This window comes from Protopterus annectens, chromosome 4.part0 (assembly GCF_019279795.1).
Source record: "Protopterus annectens isolate FY-2018-M chromosome 4.part0, PAN1.0, whole genome shotgun sequence".
Taxonomy (NCBI): Eukaryota; Metazoa; Chordata; order Ceratodontiformes; family Protopteridae; genus Protopterus; species Protopterus annectens.
Window position 1 is genome coordinate 857,575,107 of NC_056733.1, and position 18,284 is coordinate 857,593,390.

The window sequence follows — 18,284 nt, forward strand, 5'->3', positions numbered from 1 at the left end:
CTAAAATTTGATTTGCAAAACTGAGGATGTATCTTGAGGTATAGAAGGGAAAATACAGCAAAATAGAGTAGATTTCTGAAGAAATTTATGAAAATATTTGGTAGGGAAGACGTGAATTCAGCAGTCTGAACTGAGGCAGAATTTACATATTATTCACCAAGGTATAATAAATGGGCAAGACTACACATAAATTATATTTCACAAGAAGATGTTTATTTATTTATTTGACATTTGTTTACTGGGAACAGATTTGATAATATCCCATTTTCTGTGGAGACTCAGGGAGAAAAGTTTCACATTGACACAAAATGGTTAAAGTTAAATAAAGTTATTACAAAGCCTAAATACAGAAGAATGACATATTAACTAAGTGAAAATTAGTATATGTAGTTAACTGAAAGCTTTGATATACCCAATAATTATTTTAGATCACATGCCAATAATAATTACGATAAAAATGCAGGGTAATGAAGTAAAAATGACACTGGCACTTTCCCACCTACCTGTTAAAAAGAAAGGAATTTAATGAATGGATAGTGGGATAAAATGAAAATGGGGTTTAAAAACAGGATAGAAATAAAATAAAGAGATATTGTTAAGAAATTATCAAAAATTATTTAGAGGGGTTGACAAATATTAAGTTATTGTAGAGTAAGAGGAATCTGGGCGACCACGGTAGTGCAGTGGTTAGCATTGTCGCCTCACAGCAAGAGGTTCTCCGGTTCGATTCTCGGCTGGGGTGCCTTCTGTGCGGAGTCTGCATGTCCTCCCTGTGGTCGCGTGGGTTTCCTCTGGGTGCTCCGGTTTCCTCCCACATCCCGAAAGACATGCTGCAGGTGGATTGGACACTCTAAATTGGCCCTAGGTGTGAGTGCGTGTGTGTGCCTTCTGTGGAAGGTTGGGTGCTGGGCTGGCAACTCGACACTGTAAAACTCTACTGCCAATCATGGCCGGACAGGTGATACACTGTGGCAACCCCTAACCGGGAAAAGCCAGAAGAAGAATAAGAGGAATCTCACAGAACAAGAAGAGGGAAACTGCAGTGCTAAAAAGAAAGTAAGGGAGTACATGGATAATATGTATGAGTTTAGAAAGATTGTTGTTAAGCAATTGTTTTTTTTGTGATAATAAGTTCACAGCACAAAAAACTTTTATCACAACAACTTGGGGAACAGAAAACAGAAAGGGTTGTTGCCAAACTTAGGGAGCCTATAACAAGGAAAATAACTAAAGATCCTATCAAGAGAGATTAGAGATATTCGGAAATTTTATGAAAATGTGTATAAAGCAGAGAAATGAGAAAATCAAGGAAAAGCACAAATGAAAATATTTATGGAAGACTTAAACATGGTAAGGTCAGAGGCAGATGAGGCTCAACAATTAACAGTTAAGATAAGAGAAGGTAAGATAAAATGGTGACATATAATCAATGTATAGGAAAATCTAAAGGAATAAATGGCTCTCCTGTGGAAGTTTGAAAGCTATGAGAGAACAAGTGATAAAGATCTGGCAGGTTTTCTTTAACAGCATTTTAAAATGATGGGCAGCAACAACATCCTGGAAGAAAGCTATGATGGCTGTAATATGTAAAGATGGTAAAGACCCATCAGAGTTGGCTTCATATAGGCTCATTTCAATTTTAAACCATAACTATAAAGTGTTTATGTCTATAATGGCTAAAAGAATAGCAAAGTTGTTGCCAATTTGATAGACGTGGATCAGTGTGGTTTTGTGGTGGGGAGCCAAACATTTGACAACATTAACAGAACAATGATGATCCAATCCAGAGGGAAGCAGAATGTAAGAAAATACTGCTATTGTTGGTGGGCCTTGATGCAGAGAAAGCATATGACAGAGTAAGCTGGGATTTTATGAGTCGTGCAATGGAAGCATTTGCATTCCCTGACACAATAATAAGGCTAATTAGGAGCACATGTGAGGGATCAGAGGTATAAATTAAAGTAGGTGGGTTCCTGTGATAAGTTGAGTCTGAACAGAGGAACCAGGTAGGGGTGCTCTCTTTCCCTTTTTTATTTCTGTTATATTTAGAACCATTGGCAAATAAATAAAAAAAAATAAATAAATACATAAATAAATAAGGGACTCAGTCATTCAAGAATATAATTGGTATGGCAATCAAGAAAAGTGGGATTTATTTGCAGATGATATTATTTTATACCTGATAAAACCAGAAAAGGACATTTCAGTGTAGTAGATCATTCTGAGACAGTTTCATGTCTTTTGCGGATATAATACTAATGAAGATAAACTAAAGGCTATAGCTGTAAACAGCATACCCGCATATGAATTGGTTCAGCAATACCCATATTTATGGGGGACATGATAAAATGAAGCATTTAGGAGTATGGGTTAGAAAGGATTCAGTTATGGTGGCCAAGGATATGTGGGAAGAGACTAAGCCAAAGAGAATACATATTACTGAGAAAATGGAAGCTCTTGTTTATGGATATGGATAGCAAGATACGAACATTGAAAATGTTTTTAGTCCCTTTTAGTTTTATTCACAGATCAGGCAGATTTTTTAACCAGAGAAGTTGTGGATAGTAATCAATAAAGAGTTGAAGGACTTTATCTGGGGCAGAAAGAGCGTAAGAGTAAAATGGAATAAGGAGATTATTCCAATAGAACAAGGTGGTTTAGGATTACCTGATTTGAAAGGACATTTTAGAGCTACACAGTTAAGGCTCCTATAGTTTCATAGTTTCATAGTTTAGTACTAGGCTATCTGCCCTGGGGCATTTGCAAGCCTAGCCCTAGAGATGTGGCTTTCGCCACCCCATGTAGTGGTACTAAGATGTATAGGATAAATTTAGAATACTGTGCCTTTGTCTAGTAGTGACACATTGAAGACCCCCTTACTTATTAAAATTAGTTTACTGTGCCTCTGTTAAGTAGCAACACAGGGGTGACCCCCGGGGTAAACCTACGATCTCCCATCCACTCGTCAAAATTTCTCTTGAAGAGAGTCAGTGAGGGGCTCTCCATAACATGGACTGGGATTTTGTTCCAGAGTATGGGAAGCCTCTGAGTTATGAATCTGTCCCTCCAGCATGTTCTATTCATGTTTGTACTGAGGTTTAAATCTTTGGCTCTTGTGGTTCTTATGGATTTTGATTTTTTGAGGTGGAGCATGTCCATCAATTCCTGGTTGGACATGGCCTTGTACGTCAAACACAGATCACCTCTGAGCAGGCGGTATGCTACTGAATAGAGCTGGAGTTTCTTTAGCCTGGCAGCATATGACACATGTTGGAGACCCTTGATCCTCTTAGTGAGGTACTTCTGGGGTCTCTCCAGCTGTTGTAAGTGCTGGGTGAGGTACATACCAAATGGGGCATTGTACTCAATCATGGGCCTGATAAGGGAGGAGTACATGGGGCACGATGATCTCCTTTGATCTGGATGTGAACCCATTCATGATAAGGTGGGCAAGGTAGAAAGTCTTTCTAACCACTTTGGCAACATGGGTGTCAAATGAGAGGTCACTATCAACTTGGGTCCGCAGGTCTCTGATTACTTTTTCGGTACTCAGTGGGTTACTGTTTATGTGATAATTTGTGGGTATTTTGTTTTTCCCAAAGGGGATGACTATACATTTCTTGGCATTCAGTTTAAGGCCGTGATTCTGGCACCAGTTGTCCATTTCAGTGAGGCCTTTCTGTAGGATGTATGTGTCAGCTGGTGTATCGACTATGGTGCCTAGTTTGCAGCTATCTGTGAACTTTGTCAGCCACAACCCTCCCATGTTTGCTTTCACATCTGAGAAGTAAATGCCGAACAAGAGGGGTCCCAGGACAGAGCCCTGTGGGACACCACTTGTGACTGGCTTTGAGTCTGACATGGCTCCTGCAATCTTGACTTTATGGGTTCTGTTCTTTAGCGAGTTTGCAACCCATCTTGTGACATATGGATTTACATTTAAGCTGTTTAGCTTATCTATGATCCCCAAGTGGGGTATTTTGTCGAAGGCTTTAGCCAAGTCCAGGTAGGCTGTATGGACTGCCTTGACCTCATCAATGGCTCTAGTGACTGTTTTGAAAAAGTCAACCAGGTTCAAAAGGCAGGATCTGCCCTTTACAAAGCCGAACTGGGTGGGATCAAGTGTCTGTAGGTCCCCAATGTCATTGTTTATGAGTTCCATAATAATTCTTTCCATAGCTTTGCAAACCAGGCTGGTCAAGCTTATGGGGCGGTAGTTCCCAGGGTCTGTAGTGGAGTCTCCCTTGTGGAGTGGGACCACTGTTGCTGTACGCCAGTGTTCAGGTACATATCCTGTAGTAAGGCTAAGGTTAAATAACATTTTTATATGTGGGTTTAGCTCCTCTTGGAGTTCACGTATCACGCAGCCGGGGATACCATGTTTTTTGCTTTGCTGAAGGTGGTTCTCACCTGGACATCAGAGATGACAGGGAGGTTACATTCAGCTGGGAAGAGTATTTCTTCTTTTGGAGGTGAGGGAGGGGAGAAATTTGCACTGAACCTGTCTGCCAGAATGTTGGCAATATCTGTGGGCTCGGTAAATTTTTTGTCGTTATGTACTAACTCTGAGCATATCTGAGTGTTTCCGCCCAGGTTTCTAACATAACTGAAGTATGCATTATGGTTATCTTTAGTGTCCTTGGCGATTTTTCTCTCAAAGTTGGCCTTGGATATTTTTATGAGAGAACGTAGCTTTCTACTAGTGCTGATCAGAGATGCCTTCCCTTTATGGGATTTTGCTCTGTTTTGCAGTAGCTTCCTTCTTTTGTTATACAATTTGTTTATGGCTGAGGTCCACCAGACAGGACGCTTTCCTTTGGTGGAGAGGGTCTTGGTTTTATTTGAGATTGCACGATCCATGCATTCTTGGAGATGTCCATAGAAAGCATTTGTGTAGGATTCAGCATTGTGGGATGTGGTTTCCATTGGCCCTGTGGGCTTAAATGATACCATCTCAGTCTTGAGAAGTGTAAAGTTGGCTTTTGAGAAGTTTCTCACTGTAGTCTTTTGTGCTGGGGGTGGAGGTGGTAAATGTATATCCAGGGTGATTAGTTTGTGGTCAGATCTCACCAGTGAGGGCAATACTTCCGGTGTGGAGCATTTTGTCCCCATGTTTGTGATTATCAGGTCTAGTATATTATCCCCCCTTGTGGGAGAGGTGACTAGCTGTTCCATTGCATTTGAGTTTATGAATTCCAGGAACCTTTGGGCTAGGGTGTTAGGGCTAGAATAGTGCACCCAGTCTATGTTAGGGTAGTTGAAGTCTCCCAATATGATGGTATTTGGTGAGACATTCATATCTTCCAATGTCTTCAGGAAGGCTGAGTGGGGTTCTTGAGATTGGGAGGGTGGTCTGTAACATGCAACCAAGAGCTGTAGTAATTGGTGGTTTTGGACCATTTCTAGCTCTTTTGAAGTTCCCTGTTTAAAATCCACATTAGCGTGGCTTTGCGCAATTGTGCGCATAGCGCAGCTCCGGTTAAACAGGGTTAAACTTTTACTGGCTCCGCCAAGTCTGCTCTTCAAATTTTCCCTTAGAAAGCTCTACTCTTAGAATAACCAGTCTACTCGTTATATTATAAGCATAGCACTTGTTCTCAAAGCTTCTCTAAGCAAGCACTCACAAACTCAAGTAGCACTACATCCACCTACCACCCCAACCACTTCCCTTAAAGGCACAGCACTCTCTTATAATATTCTAGCATGTCAAGTGGTAGATTGCTAGCATCTTCTCCTGCTCAGCTGGTTAATCTGGGAATCTTGAGACAATGCTATAATTGTCTCATGTATACAGACAACCCTCTCCTCCTCCCAACAAACACAAATACATGTGAGAGATGCAACTATATAGCCAAACTGGAGGCTGAACTCTCTCAACTCAGGACTGGCAAGACCAGACAGGAGGAGAAGGTAACCACACACACAACAAACCCAGTCACACATAGACCTACCTCAACTGCAAATCAAGCACATAATAACACAAAATCATACTCAGAGGCTCTATTAAAAAACTTACCAAAACAACAGAGACTCTCAAAGCAGACACCCAAAAATCCACCACTTCAAAACATAACACATGCAGCACATACTTCAATAAATCGGTGTGTCAATAAATCACAGCCCTTAAAGCCAAACACTATGCCTGATACACTAGTGATAGGTGACTCTATAGTCAGACACACTGACGTCCCACTTACCAGGCTTAGCAAGGAGAGGGTAACGGTAAGCTGCCTATCAAGGGCTAGGATCCACCATATAACACATGCACTCAGGTCACTCAAAAGCAAGTACAAATATGACTATGTCATTGTCCATGCCGGCGTGAATGACCTGAGACATACCTCCTTGGACTACATGAAAAGAGACATAGAGGAGCTCTCCGATTATGTAGCCCAGGTTGGTATGACCCTGACCCTGAGCAGCATCCTGCCCTCACCAAGAATGATGCCACAATACAAAGACAAGATGATCAGCTTTAATAATTGGCTCAATTACTGGTGTCATTATAGCACAAGCAGAAAGCTACAAACTGAAGTGGAAATGGATGATGATGAAGCAGGAGAAAATTCAAGAAATAAAGAGAGTGTGATTTTTGGATGCATATCCTTAAGGAGAATAAGAGCACTACACAGTATTATATTCATATAGTAGCAAAAAATATTCTAACAACTAAGCCAACACAGGACTAGAAAAAGGAGATTTTGCTGATAGGGACAACTGCAATTAGGGGTACAGAGAATAGCAAGAGGGGGATGGAATTTACTGGAGAAACCTGGCAAAGGAACCTAGGTATTGGGAGCAATATAATAAGACAGGGAAGTTTAATAGAATGGGAAGAGGCCAAGAAGACATTTGGACTGCAGGCAAGAGACTGCCTTCCCTATCAGGGAGTGATAGAGTACAGGGAAAGAAAAAAGGATAGGGGAATCCTAACTGAAAGACCTGCACTGGTAGAGTTTTTAGATTACTCTAGAACAAAAGCTACTGTTAAAAAGGGGATAATTAGTAGGGCATATAAAATATTGCACAATAAATATAGGAATCAATCAAAAGAGGTCAATAAACATTGGGAAGAGAGATTGGATAAGCAATTCACATGCACACATGAAAAAAAAAAAAAAAAAAAACAATGGGAGGACATGTGTATGACTCTCAAAGTCTAAAAGATTTAGGATTTTTGGAAATGTTTGTATAGGTACTTTCATACCCCAAGCAGACTTAAAAGAATCTTTGCTCAGGTAGATGGCAATTGTTGGAGGTGTGATGGGGAAGAAAGAGATAACTGGGAACATATGTTTTGGGAGATTAATGAGTTGGCAGATTTTGAAAATTCCTATAGAACATTCTGTCAGAAATATTGGGTGAATAAATGGCTAAAGCTAAGGAAATTACTTTTTTGAGCTGGGATACAGAATCTCAGTTGCCTAGGCATAGTAAAGCCTTGTTAAGTTTAGCCCTAGTGGCTGCCAAAAAAGAAATTACTAGAAAATGGAAATCAAAGTCTAAATCAACCATATTTGAAGCAGTGAATATTGTAACAGAAATAAAATAACTGGAAATAAGATCTTTAGAAAAGGGTAGGAGCAAATTACACAGAAAAAGGGAAAATATGGGAACAATACATGTAGACTAATGTTTTGGAGGAGGAATAAGGTTTATGGGAAGGCAGGAATTGAAGAATTTATGTAATGTTGGAGTGATAATTGTACAGAAAAATATATGTGAAGTATGTTTGTAACTGTGAACATGTAAGTATTGTTTGTTTTCTTTCATATAGACATATACTTGCCTATGTCATAACTGATAATTCAATAAAGATGTTTAGAAGAAAATAAGTATGCCTTGCATTCTATGCCACCTGAGACAAACAGCTCCACACACACTCTACCTAAGGAGCCAAACCTCCAAAAACTCAAAAATAAAATATATTATAAAAACACATTTATTATGCCAATTGTTACCCAATATCTGGATTCTAGATCAAATTATTTTTACATGTTAAACAGAGTAATAGCGTCACATCTTTCAAGAAGAACGTGGATGACTGGATGGATGTCCACAAATTCACCCCTGGCCTAATGTGTTTTGTACTATTGGAAGTGGAAGCTACATTTAGTGAGGGGGTATCAAGAAAACACAAATGGTCTCTTGACTTTCTAGAATTTCATAGGAGTTTGAAGGCTATTTTAGCCTAATGATAGTATACATCTTACCTGTACCTACCCTCTGACTTTACCTGCTTTCTCAAATCTGAAGCCATTTTTCTTATTATTTTGCTCTTTTCCACAACACCTCAAAAACAAATGACAGTATACCTTCTTGGCAGGTACTCCTACCAAGAAATACATACCTTCATCTCATTCTGAAACTCCATATTCTCATCCAAAAAGAAATGCTGTGTGAAAACATCAATTGCCGCTTTCTCACTCTGGATATGATGTTGCAGGAGTTCATCGGCATCATTAGTGGGAAGTTTTACTTTATCCATCAGTTCCTTGTAACGGGTTTCTGCCGCTGCAACTGCTCTGGAGTTCTCACTGTTTGAGAGCAACTGGACAGCACTCTGGATGGAAGGCACATCTTCACTACTTATACATTCAACGTACGCTTTTAACAAAGTACTTAACTCTGTAAAAATTAAGTGCATTACACAAGTAAGGAATATGACTTAAATAAGCAGATATATATTTTTTATGCTGTACAACATAATAAACTCTTGGAATTTACAGCTAGTGACTGATAACTACATGTTAGAAATAATACAGCATGCTTACTATATACTTTACTGTCTTAATTTCACTTTTCACACTATTTTTAAACAAATAGTTATATAATATGTTATTTCAAAGTTCTCAGAAAAGCTTAGCTTTTGTGTACTCTAAATGTGCTGACCTCAGTGTTTCTTGATGTTTATCTATCCAATCATCACTGCAAAAGAGTTGCTTCCCACATCTTTAAACTCTCTTCACTTAAGTCTTATCAACATTTTACCTATAAACTATTGCCTGTTAGTTATCTGTACCTTTCAGATATTCATCAACATGACAATAATAAACAAGTATATAGTTTCTTGCATTTTAAACTATACCATAAAATTATATTTTGCTTTAAAAAACTGATGCCTTTTGTTATGCTGTTCTCTCAAAATGTATTTTAATTCGTTTCTAATAAGGTATGTTTGCCAATGTCTTTAGCGATAATTTAATAAAGGTGAAAACGAATTTTAATTCAGTGCATTCTGTAACTCTTGTATGTATTACATAATTGCATATTTTGACACAATTTTTTTATCTAATATTCAAAGAAATGTCACTGAATTTTTCTGCAGTCTGGTATCAGGAAATATATAAACCTCAAAATGCACTCACTCAAGGCACTCCTTAAAATGGAGAACATCGACATCTGTGCAGTGACAGAGACCTGGTTCAAAGCTCCAGAGAACACCCCTGCATTACTAGGCTATATTTAATACCACACCTTTCGGCCACCTAACCCGGACCAAAACACTAAAGGCAGAGGTGTGTCCATATTCATTAAGGATATCCACACCTCCAGGCTATTTGCTCAGCATAATGTACCCGAGATTATCCAAGTGCAACTAATTCAGGGCAAAACCACAATCCAAATTGAAGCTTGCTACAGACCTCCACCATGCCCCAGGATTCCTACTCCTCATTTCTTGATATACTGGAAAATATTAGGGTACAACCCAACACCCTAAAAATGGGCAATTTCAACTACCCCACCATTAGCTGGGAAAACTACTCATGTACCAACTCTTTTGCTCAACGTTTTCTGGAATTCATAAATTCCAACACTTTGTATCAACTTATCCACACCCCCACCAGGGGCAGCAATATCCTAGACCTGGTCATTACCAACATGGGCAATTGGTGTTCCATACCAGAGGTCAATTCCTCGTTGGTCAGATACAACCACAAGCTAATCACCCTAGACATCCAAATCCCACCCCCCACCTCCCATTAGGGAAACCACTGTAAAATATTTCTCCAAAACCAACTTCACGCTCCTTAAGACAGAAGTAGCAAACTTCATGCCACCCATGCAGATGGACAATAGAGGCATGATTGCTGAATCCTACACAAATGCACTTACATGAGTGCATGGATCATGCTATCCCTAACAGAGCCAAGATGCTATCCTCCAAAAAAAGGAAGCCAGTCTAGTGGTCTTCCGGAATAAACAAACTCTACAACAGAAAAAAGAAACTGTTGCAAAAAAAGAGTAAAATCTCATGACTGGAGGAACTCCCTGGTCAGCCTCAGTAAGAAACTGAGATCCCTCATAAAATCCTCTAAAGCTAGTTACGAAAATAAAATCGCCACTGATTCTAAAGACAATTACAATTCATTCTATAGCTATGTCAAGAATCTCAATGGCAACACTAAGATCTGCTCTGAGTTACGGCACAATGGCACTAAATATACAGAGCAAACTGATATTGCCAACATCCTGGAAGATAGGTTCAGTGCTAACTTTACGCCCCTCTCACCCCCTTAAAGGGCCCATCTCTATACCGGAAGAATTCAAAGTTCCTGAAATCATGGCTGCTCAGGTAAAAACTACACTCACCAAAGCCAAGAACACAGCATCCATGGGACCTGACAACATCCCAGGCTGTGTTCTACATGAACTACAGAACAAACTGGCACCCCACCTAAGTACCATGTTCAATCATAGCCTCACCTCAGGCTTTGTGCCCACTGAATGGTGCACCATGACGGTTACCCACTCCACAAAGGGGGAGCCATGACGGACCCCAGGAACTGCCGCCCCATTAGCCTGATGAGCCTGGTCTGCAAGGCCATGGAACATATCATCATGGAACTCCTAAACAAAGACATTGGTAATCTCCAAATTCTGGACCCCACCCAGTTTGGGTTTGTAAAAGGCAGATCGCATCTCCTAAACCTGATAGACTTCTTTGAAGCAGTCACCAAAGCCGTATATGAGGGTAAGATGGTTCACACAGCCTATCTAGATCTCGCCAAGGCTTTCAACACCATCCCCTACTCTATTATTATAGATAAACTCACTAAACTAGGTACAAATCCCTATGTCACAAGATGGGTTGCTAACTGGCTCACTAACAGAACCCACACTGTGAAACTAGCAGACTCCAAATCGGACTTCAGACCAGTGACAAGTGGAGTACCACAGGGTTCAGTCCTGGGTCCTCTCCTGTTTGATATCTACTTCTCTGAAGTACAGGCTAACACAGAAGGACTTTGTCTAACAAAGTTCACAGATGACTGCAAACTAGGAGCCATAATCAAAACTCCTAATGATGTGGACATCCTACAAAAGAGCCTCACTGAGACAGATGCCTGGTCTCAAAGCAATGGCTCAAACGCAATGCCAAAAATTGCATTGTCATCCTTTGGTAAAAACTCTGTACCTATGAGCTACCACATAGGCGGTAGTTTACTTAACACCAAAAGTGTGATAAGAGACCTTGGGACACAGGTGGACAGTAGTCTCTCCTTTGATAATCACATCACCGCAGTGGTCAGGAAATTCTTCTACAAGGCACAACTCATCACAAAAGGTTTCTCATCCAGAAAAAAAAGAGGTCATTGTTCCCCTCTACTCATCACTCATTAGTCCCATTATAGAGTACAATGCCCCTTTTGGTATTTACCTCACAAGACATCTACAACAACTGGAAAGGCCACAGAAATACCTCACAAAGAGGAATACTGGCCTCAAACAGATGTGCTACGCAGACCGTCTCAAAACACTCCAGCTCCACTCCATTGCATATCGCCTATTCAGAGATGATCTCTGCCTAACATACAAAGCTATGTCAAACCCAGAGCTGTTGGACATGCTCCACTTAAAGAAATCCCAGTCCCTCCGAGCTACACGTTCTAGGGACCTAAACCTTGTCACCACAATAAACAGAACATGCTGGAGGGATAGATTCCTGTCCCAGAGACTTCCCATACTCTGGAACAGACTACCTATCTATGTTAAACAGAGCTCCTCATTAGCACTCTTCAAGACAAATCTTGAAGATTGGATGGGAAATGGGAAATTCACCCCAGGGATCACTTCTGTGGCTCTGCTCGACAGGGGCACAGGAAAATAATTTTCTTGGGTGGCGAAAGCCTGGGTACCTTTTTTGGCTAGGCTTATATAGGCCCTAGGGCCAATAGCCTAGTACCTACCTATGAACCTATGAATATGGGGAGTCCCAGTGGCTCAAATATCAATCTTGACATGCTTATTGGCTATTATTTCACAACTGCTCCCCAAAGTCAAGTTTTTCAGTCTGTGTCTTAACTATTTCAGTGAATGTTACTCCATCTAGACATTTTTGTTTTTAATTTGGCACTGCTTAGTCTAATTTAACTGGCTTTGGTCCAATCCATGTTTTTGGTATGCTTCCAAAATCCCTACTGTATTTATACATGGTCTTTCTTCACAATTAATGATTTTAATGCTTCATTTTCTCTCAGGCTTTTCTTTTGTCTTAAGTATATTTTTAGACTATCATCTTCTATTTTTTTCTACTCTGGCTGCAGTTTTTTTTTTTTTTTTACGGTAGTGCATCTTTGCTCTGAAATAATTAATAAATAAATAAGATACCGCTACTTGAAGGAAATCTGTGAAATATCGGGTGATCCGGGGGTTGCGCTTCAGTAGACTTGATGTTCAAGTCAGTTCAGTCATGTTCAGTTTAAACTTTGAGGTCATAAGAGTAGAGATCTCACAACATTATAATGCAGGCACGAATATGCACCTGAAGGGAGTTTATCTATCTGTCTATCTATCGGTCTATATTATATACAGACATGAATATATATATATATATATATATATATATATATATATATATATATATATATATATATGAATGATAAAAACAGGGACATTCTTCCAAATTCTACACAGAGTTTGAGGGATGGCACTGTGAGTTAAGTATTATAAATATTTTTAAAGAATACTGGCAGTGCTCAACCAGATACTTTTTGGCTTTATTTCTAGCTTTGTAATTTGTGTGGACAGCTGAGATGAGAAGAATGGCGTGCTGAGATAAGTGTTATTTTTACAGTATTGCTGCCTGTGGTCAATCAGATATTTTTGGCAATATTTCTGGCCTTGTGATTTGTGTGAACCATTGAGGTAACACAAGTGTTGCTGTTATTTTTACAATGATGCTCGCAGTGATCAAACATATTTTTGGCAATATTTCTCTGGCTTTGTGATTTGTGTGGAGCACCTTGACTGGAATATGTTACTGTGTGTCATCTTGTTTGTATGGGCTGTAGAGATGAAGTAATAATATACATCATGGCTATAACTGCTGGGTGGTTGGTGGGATTGGCTGACTGAAAGTAACTGACCCTCTATGGAAACTTTTCACCTAAGATGCCAGTTAGTTGACCCTGGCTGCATGACTAACTACCCCTGTTTTATATGGTTCATATATATAGTGCATATGTTGTTAATCTAGCAGGATATGCACCATATATTATTTATCACAACTGATAGCATACAGGTTAAGGTGAAGGAGTACCAGCTAATAAACACGGGTTCAAAACCTGGTTGTAGCACAACTGGGCAGCAGCAGTATCTGTATGGAAGAAAGACCTGCCAATCTACTTCTGTAATATTCCACAAGAACCCTATGGGGCACACCCACAGAGTCACCATGAGTCAAATTTGACTCAGTGGTGACTAACTTACGTTTTGGGGTGAGTTTGGTATAATGGCTAAGGTATTTTCATATTTACCTCTCACACCAGAAGTAAATTATTGTTTCGCTAAGGGAATGTTTAAAAATGGCTCACAAAGGAACCTAGTACTTGGGTATGAATCTGTAAGACCTATTGCTTACCTTTGTCTTGTTGGAACTTGCACTGGCTTAGTTCCTGGTTCTGTCGTGTGATCTTGATGTATTGTGATAACAGCAAGATCATAATTAGAACAGCCCAACCAGCAAGAGTCAAGACTTCCACCCACTTCATTATTTTGAATCAATAAATTACTTTTCTTGAGAGCACTGTTCAGTATATGGAACTGCTACAGTTTGCAAATTAATTTATGTACTGCTTACATTTACAAGAAAACGTGTAAAAGCTTGATGTATTTGCCCAGTCCAGAATGATTTTCTCTTCAGAGTTCAGGCCATCGTATTTTTATGGCACTACTCTCTCATTGAAATATTACAAAAACGTACACTTACAGTCAATTTAGTTGTGGCTTATTACTTTTCTGAGTTAATAGATTTATAGGTATACACTAGGCTAACGACCAGTGGTGGTGTTGTGGTAGCGTTGTCACTTCACAGTTAGACGTTGCCCATTCGATTCTCAGTTAGAGCATCTTCTGTGTGGTGACATGCGTGAATGGGCATTCCTTCGTTGAAGGTTGTGTGTTAGGCCTGGCAAGCCAGCACGTCAAAATCTACTGCCAATCAATTAGCAGACCAGAGTTCCTCTGTGGCGACCCCTAACCAGGAAAAGCCGAAAGAAACAAAAGAAAACACTAGGCTAATGACCACTGGGGCTTTTACAAGCATAGCCAAGCATTCCAAATATATCCCACAAGTTCATGTGCTGGCCTTTGTAAGTCTAACCAAGCTTCCCAAATGCTTCTCCCAAATATATGTGCCATAGATGTTAGTTTAAGTCGTGCATGTATGCTAGGGCAAGATTTAAAGACTTACTCTGACTATTAGAGATACAGGTGTGAGACCCGGGGCATATTTCCAATTTCCCATCCACTGGTCTAGGTTTCTCTTTAATAAGGTGAGGGAAGAGCTCTGCTTCACATGGAAGGAAAGCCTTCTGCAGAAAAGGGAATTTTTCTGAGACACACCCCTGTCCCTCCAACATGACCTGTTTATGTCACAAGCAAAGTTTATATCTCTAGATCAAGTAATTCTGATGCTATTTGTTTTGAGGATATGCAAAACGTCCATCAGAGTGGGATCCAAGGATGTCTTATACACCTGGTATGGGTCGCCTCCCAACAGGCTGTAGAAAAGAGAGTATAGAGTGGGATTGGAGGTAATCTGCATAGGATATGCTGTTTACACCCTGTATTCTTTTTTGGAGGACCCCCTGTGGGTATTCCTGTTGTTGCATGTACCTGGTCAGGTACATACAAAAGGGGGAGTTGTATTCGGTGATGGGCCTGATGAGGGCCAAATACAGTAGAATGATGACTTTTTTGAACCTAGATGCCATGCTCTTGTTTATAAGCTGAGCAACATAAAATTATTTCATTACTAAGTTACCACCTTTGACACACATTGGTCGAAAGTCAGGGCACTATCTACATATATACTCAAATCCCTGACTACTACTTCTGGTACTGGCTTAGGGGTGTGTTATCAGTGAAGTAATTTCCTAGGGTGGCTGACTCCTCAAAGGATACTCTCATGCATTTCTTGACACTGAGTTCTCAGGGTTTAAGAGAGTTTTACATTTTGACAGGTTATGACTTAGTAGTCAGAAGTATGCCTTAGAATAGTTTCCAAATGTTATAGGGTTAGCTGGGATCACAGAATTAATATTTCTTATGAAGGAGGCAGCTTTGTGATCTAAGCTTACCAGAGAGGACACTACATTGGGGGGTGCAGGATACTCCCATCTTTTTGAGTACAAGGTTGTGTATGTTTGCACTCCTAGTGGGCATATGGTCTATCTGGTATAAGCAGGTTGTGTTTACAGAGTCAAGGAATCTCTGGTCCTGTAAGTTTGGGGCCATAAAAGTATCCCAGTTTATAGTGGGGTAGTTGAAGTCACCCATGAATATGGTATTGGGTCAAATGGTGAGAGCCTCAAGTAAGTCTGAGTTATGAGTTTCATGGGTCATAGAGGGTGACCTATAGCTTCCAAGGATATGATATGGGATTTTGCATATTCAAATCTGGACATGGAAACTTTCAAGAGCTTCATCCTGTTTGATTAGTCTTCAAGTTAGTTTGTTGTTGATATAGACTGAGACACCTCCACCTTTGGTCCATGCCTGTGCAGTAGCTGGCCTAAATGTGTGGAAGGCATTGTAGCTCTGCACTGCTGGGGTGCTCTCAGTGGCTTTAAACCATGTCTCAGTAACTACACAGATGTCTACATTCTCCAGAGTAAGAAGAGTCTAGAGGAAGTAAAGTTTCTTGTTTAGGCTCCTGACATTGAGCAGTAACACATTTATATTGCCTTGGGTTATTTTTCCTATGTCATAAGGTTTGTAAGTTTGTCATTGCCTTTAGGCATTATGGAGGAGGACAATGTTTTAGCCAATATTAGAAACCCTAGAGGGGACAGGTACAGACCATTCTTGGCAAAGCAATGTGGTCTGTTGACCATATCCTGCCATGCTGACATATGCTGTACACCCTTGGAATGACACCAGAGACTAAGACAGTTATTGAGGTTCATAGGTTCATACTAGGCTATCTGCCCTAGGGCATTTATAAGCCTAGCCAGAGTGTGTTTGGCTTTCACCACCCATTTTAAATGAATTTTGCTATGCCCTTTTTCGAGGTTAGTATACTGTGCCTCTGTCTAACAATGACACAGAAGTGATACCCGGGGTAAACCTACTATCTCCCATCCACTCATCAAGATTCCTCTTGAAGAGAGTCAATGAGGGACTCTGCCTAACCTGGACTGGGATTTTATTCCAGAGTGAAGGGAGCCTCTGGGTTCTGAATCTGTCCCTCCAGCATGTCCTATTTATTTCAGTGCTGAAGTTCAAGTCTCTCGAGCGCGTAGCTCGATGGGATTTGGATTTTCTGAGGTGCAGCATGTCCATTAATTCTGGGATGGACGTGGCTTTATACGTCAGGCACAGATCGCCTCTGAGCAGGCGGTATGCCACTGAGTAGAGCTGGAGTTTCTTTAACCGGGAAGCATATGGCATCTGTTTGAGCCCTTTGATCCTCTTGGTGAGGTACTTTTGAGATCTTTCCAGTTGCTGCAGGTGTCTGGTAAGGTACATCCCAAAAGGGGCATTGTACTCAATTATGTGCCTGATGAGGGATGAGTAAAGAGGCACGATGACCTCCCCTGATCTAGATGTGAATCCCTTCATGATTAGGTGGGCTATATAAAATGTTTTTCTAACCACTTTGGCCACGTGGTTGTCAAATGAGAGATTGCTATCAACTTGTGTCCCCAGGTCCCTAATTACTTCTTCCGTACTTAATAGATTACCACCTATGTGGTAATTTGTGGACACTTTGTTTTTGCCAAAGGGGATGACTATACACTTTTTGGAGTTTAGCTTGAGGCCATGACTCTGGCACCAGTTGTCTGTTTCTATGAGGTCCTTTTGTAGGATGCTTGTGTTGGCTGGAGAGTCTATTATGGCACCCAGTTTTCAGTCATCTGCGAACTTGGTCAGCCACAGTCCTTCCATGTTAGCCTGTACCTCCAAGAAATATATACCGAACAAGAGAGGTCCCAGGACTGAGCCTTGTGGGATGCCACTTGTAACTGGTTTGGAGTCTGACATGGCTCCAGCAATTCTAGCCATGTGGGTTCTGTCCTTGAGCCAGTTTGCAACCCATCTAGTGACATAGGGGTTTATATTTAAGCTGGTGAGCTTATCTATAATGCCTGACTGGAGTATTGTATCGAAGGCTTTTGCAAGGTCCAGGTAGGCTGTGTGGACCACCTTCCCCTCGTCAATGGCCTTGGTGACTGTTTCAAAGAAATTGACCAGGTTTAAGAGGCAGGATTTGCCCTTAACAAAGCCGAACTGGGTAGGGTCCAGTGTCTGTAGGTCCCCAATATCTTTATTTATGAGGTCCATGATGATCCTTTCCATAGCTTTGCAGATGAAGCTAGTCAAGCTTATGGGGCGATAGTTTCCAGGATCTGTTGAGACACCACCTTTGTGGAGAGGAACCACTGTTGCTGTACGCCACTCTTTGGGTACATATCCTGTAGTAAGGCTGAGATTGAACAGTAGTTTTATGTTTGGGTTTAGTTCTTCTTGGAGTTCATGTAGGACGCAGCCCGGGACACCGTCTGGTCCCATTGTTGCTGTGTTTTTTGCTTTGGAGAGGGCAGCTCTTACTTGAGCATCTGAGATGTCAGGGGGGCAGCACTCTGCTGGGATAGATATTTGCCCTTTTGGTGGGGAAGGGGGGGGAGAAGTTTGCACTGAACCTGTCAGCTAGGATGTTGGCAATGTCTGTGGGTTCGGTGTATATTTTGTCATTTTGGACTAATTCTGAGCATATCTGGGAATTCCCACCCAGGTTCCTAACATAACTAAAGAAAGCCTTGTGATTATCCTTAGTG

General features: G+C 40.7%; 1 protein-coding gene across 1 annotated transcript in view; it reads right to left on the minus strand.

Annotated features, from left to right (window-relative positions):
- The window catches only part of LOC122800354 (guanylate-binding protein 1-like), an 80,213-nt gene extending 66,219 nt beyond the window's left edge, over positions 1 to 13,994 (minus strand). The window contains exons 1-2 of the mRNA XM_044069803.1: positions 13,865 to 13,994; positions 8,351 to 8,628 (exon numbers count right to left, since the gene is read on the minus strand). Of these exons, the coding sequence (XP_043925738.1) occupies positions 8,351 to 8,628; positions 13,865 to 13,994 (408 nt within the window). The remainder of the gene's footprint in view (positions 1 to 8,350; positions 8,629 to 13,864) is intronic.
- Positions 13,995 to 18,284: the final 4,290 nt, after the last annotated feature.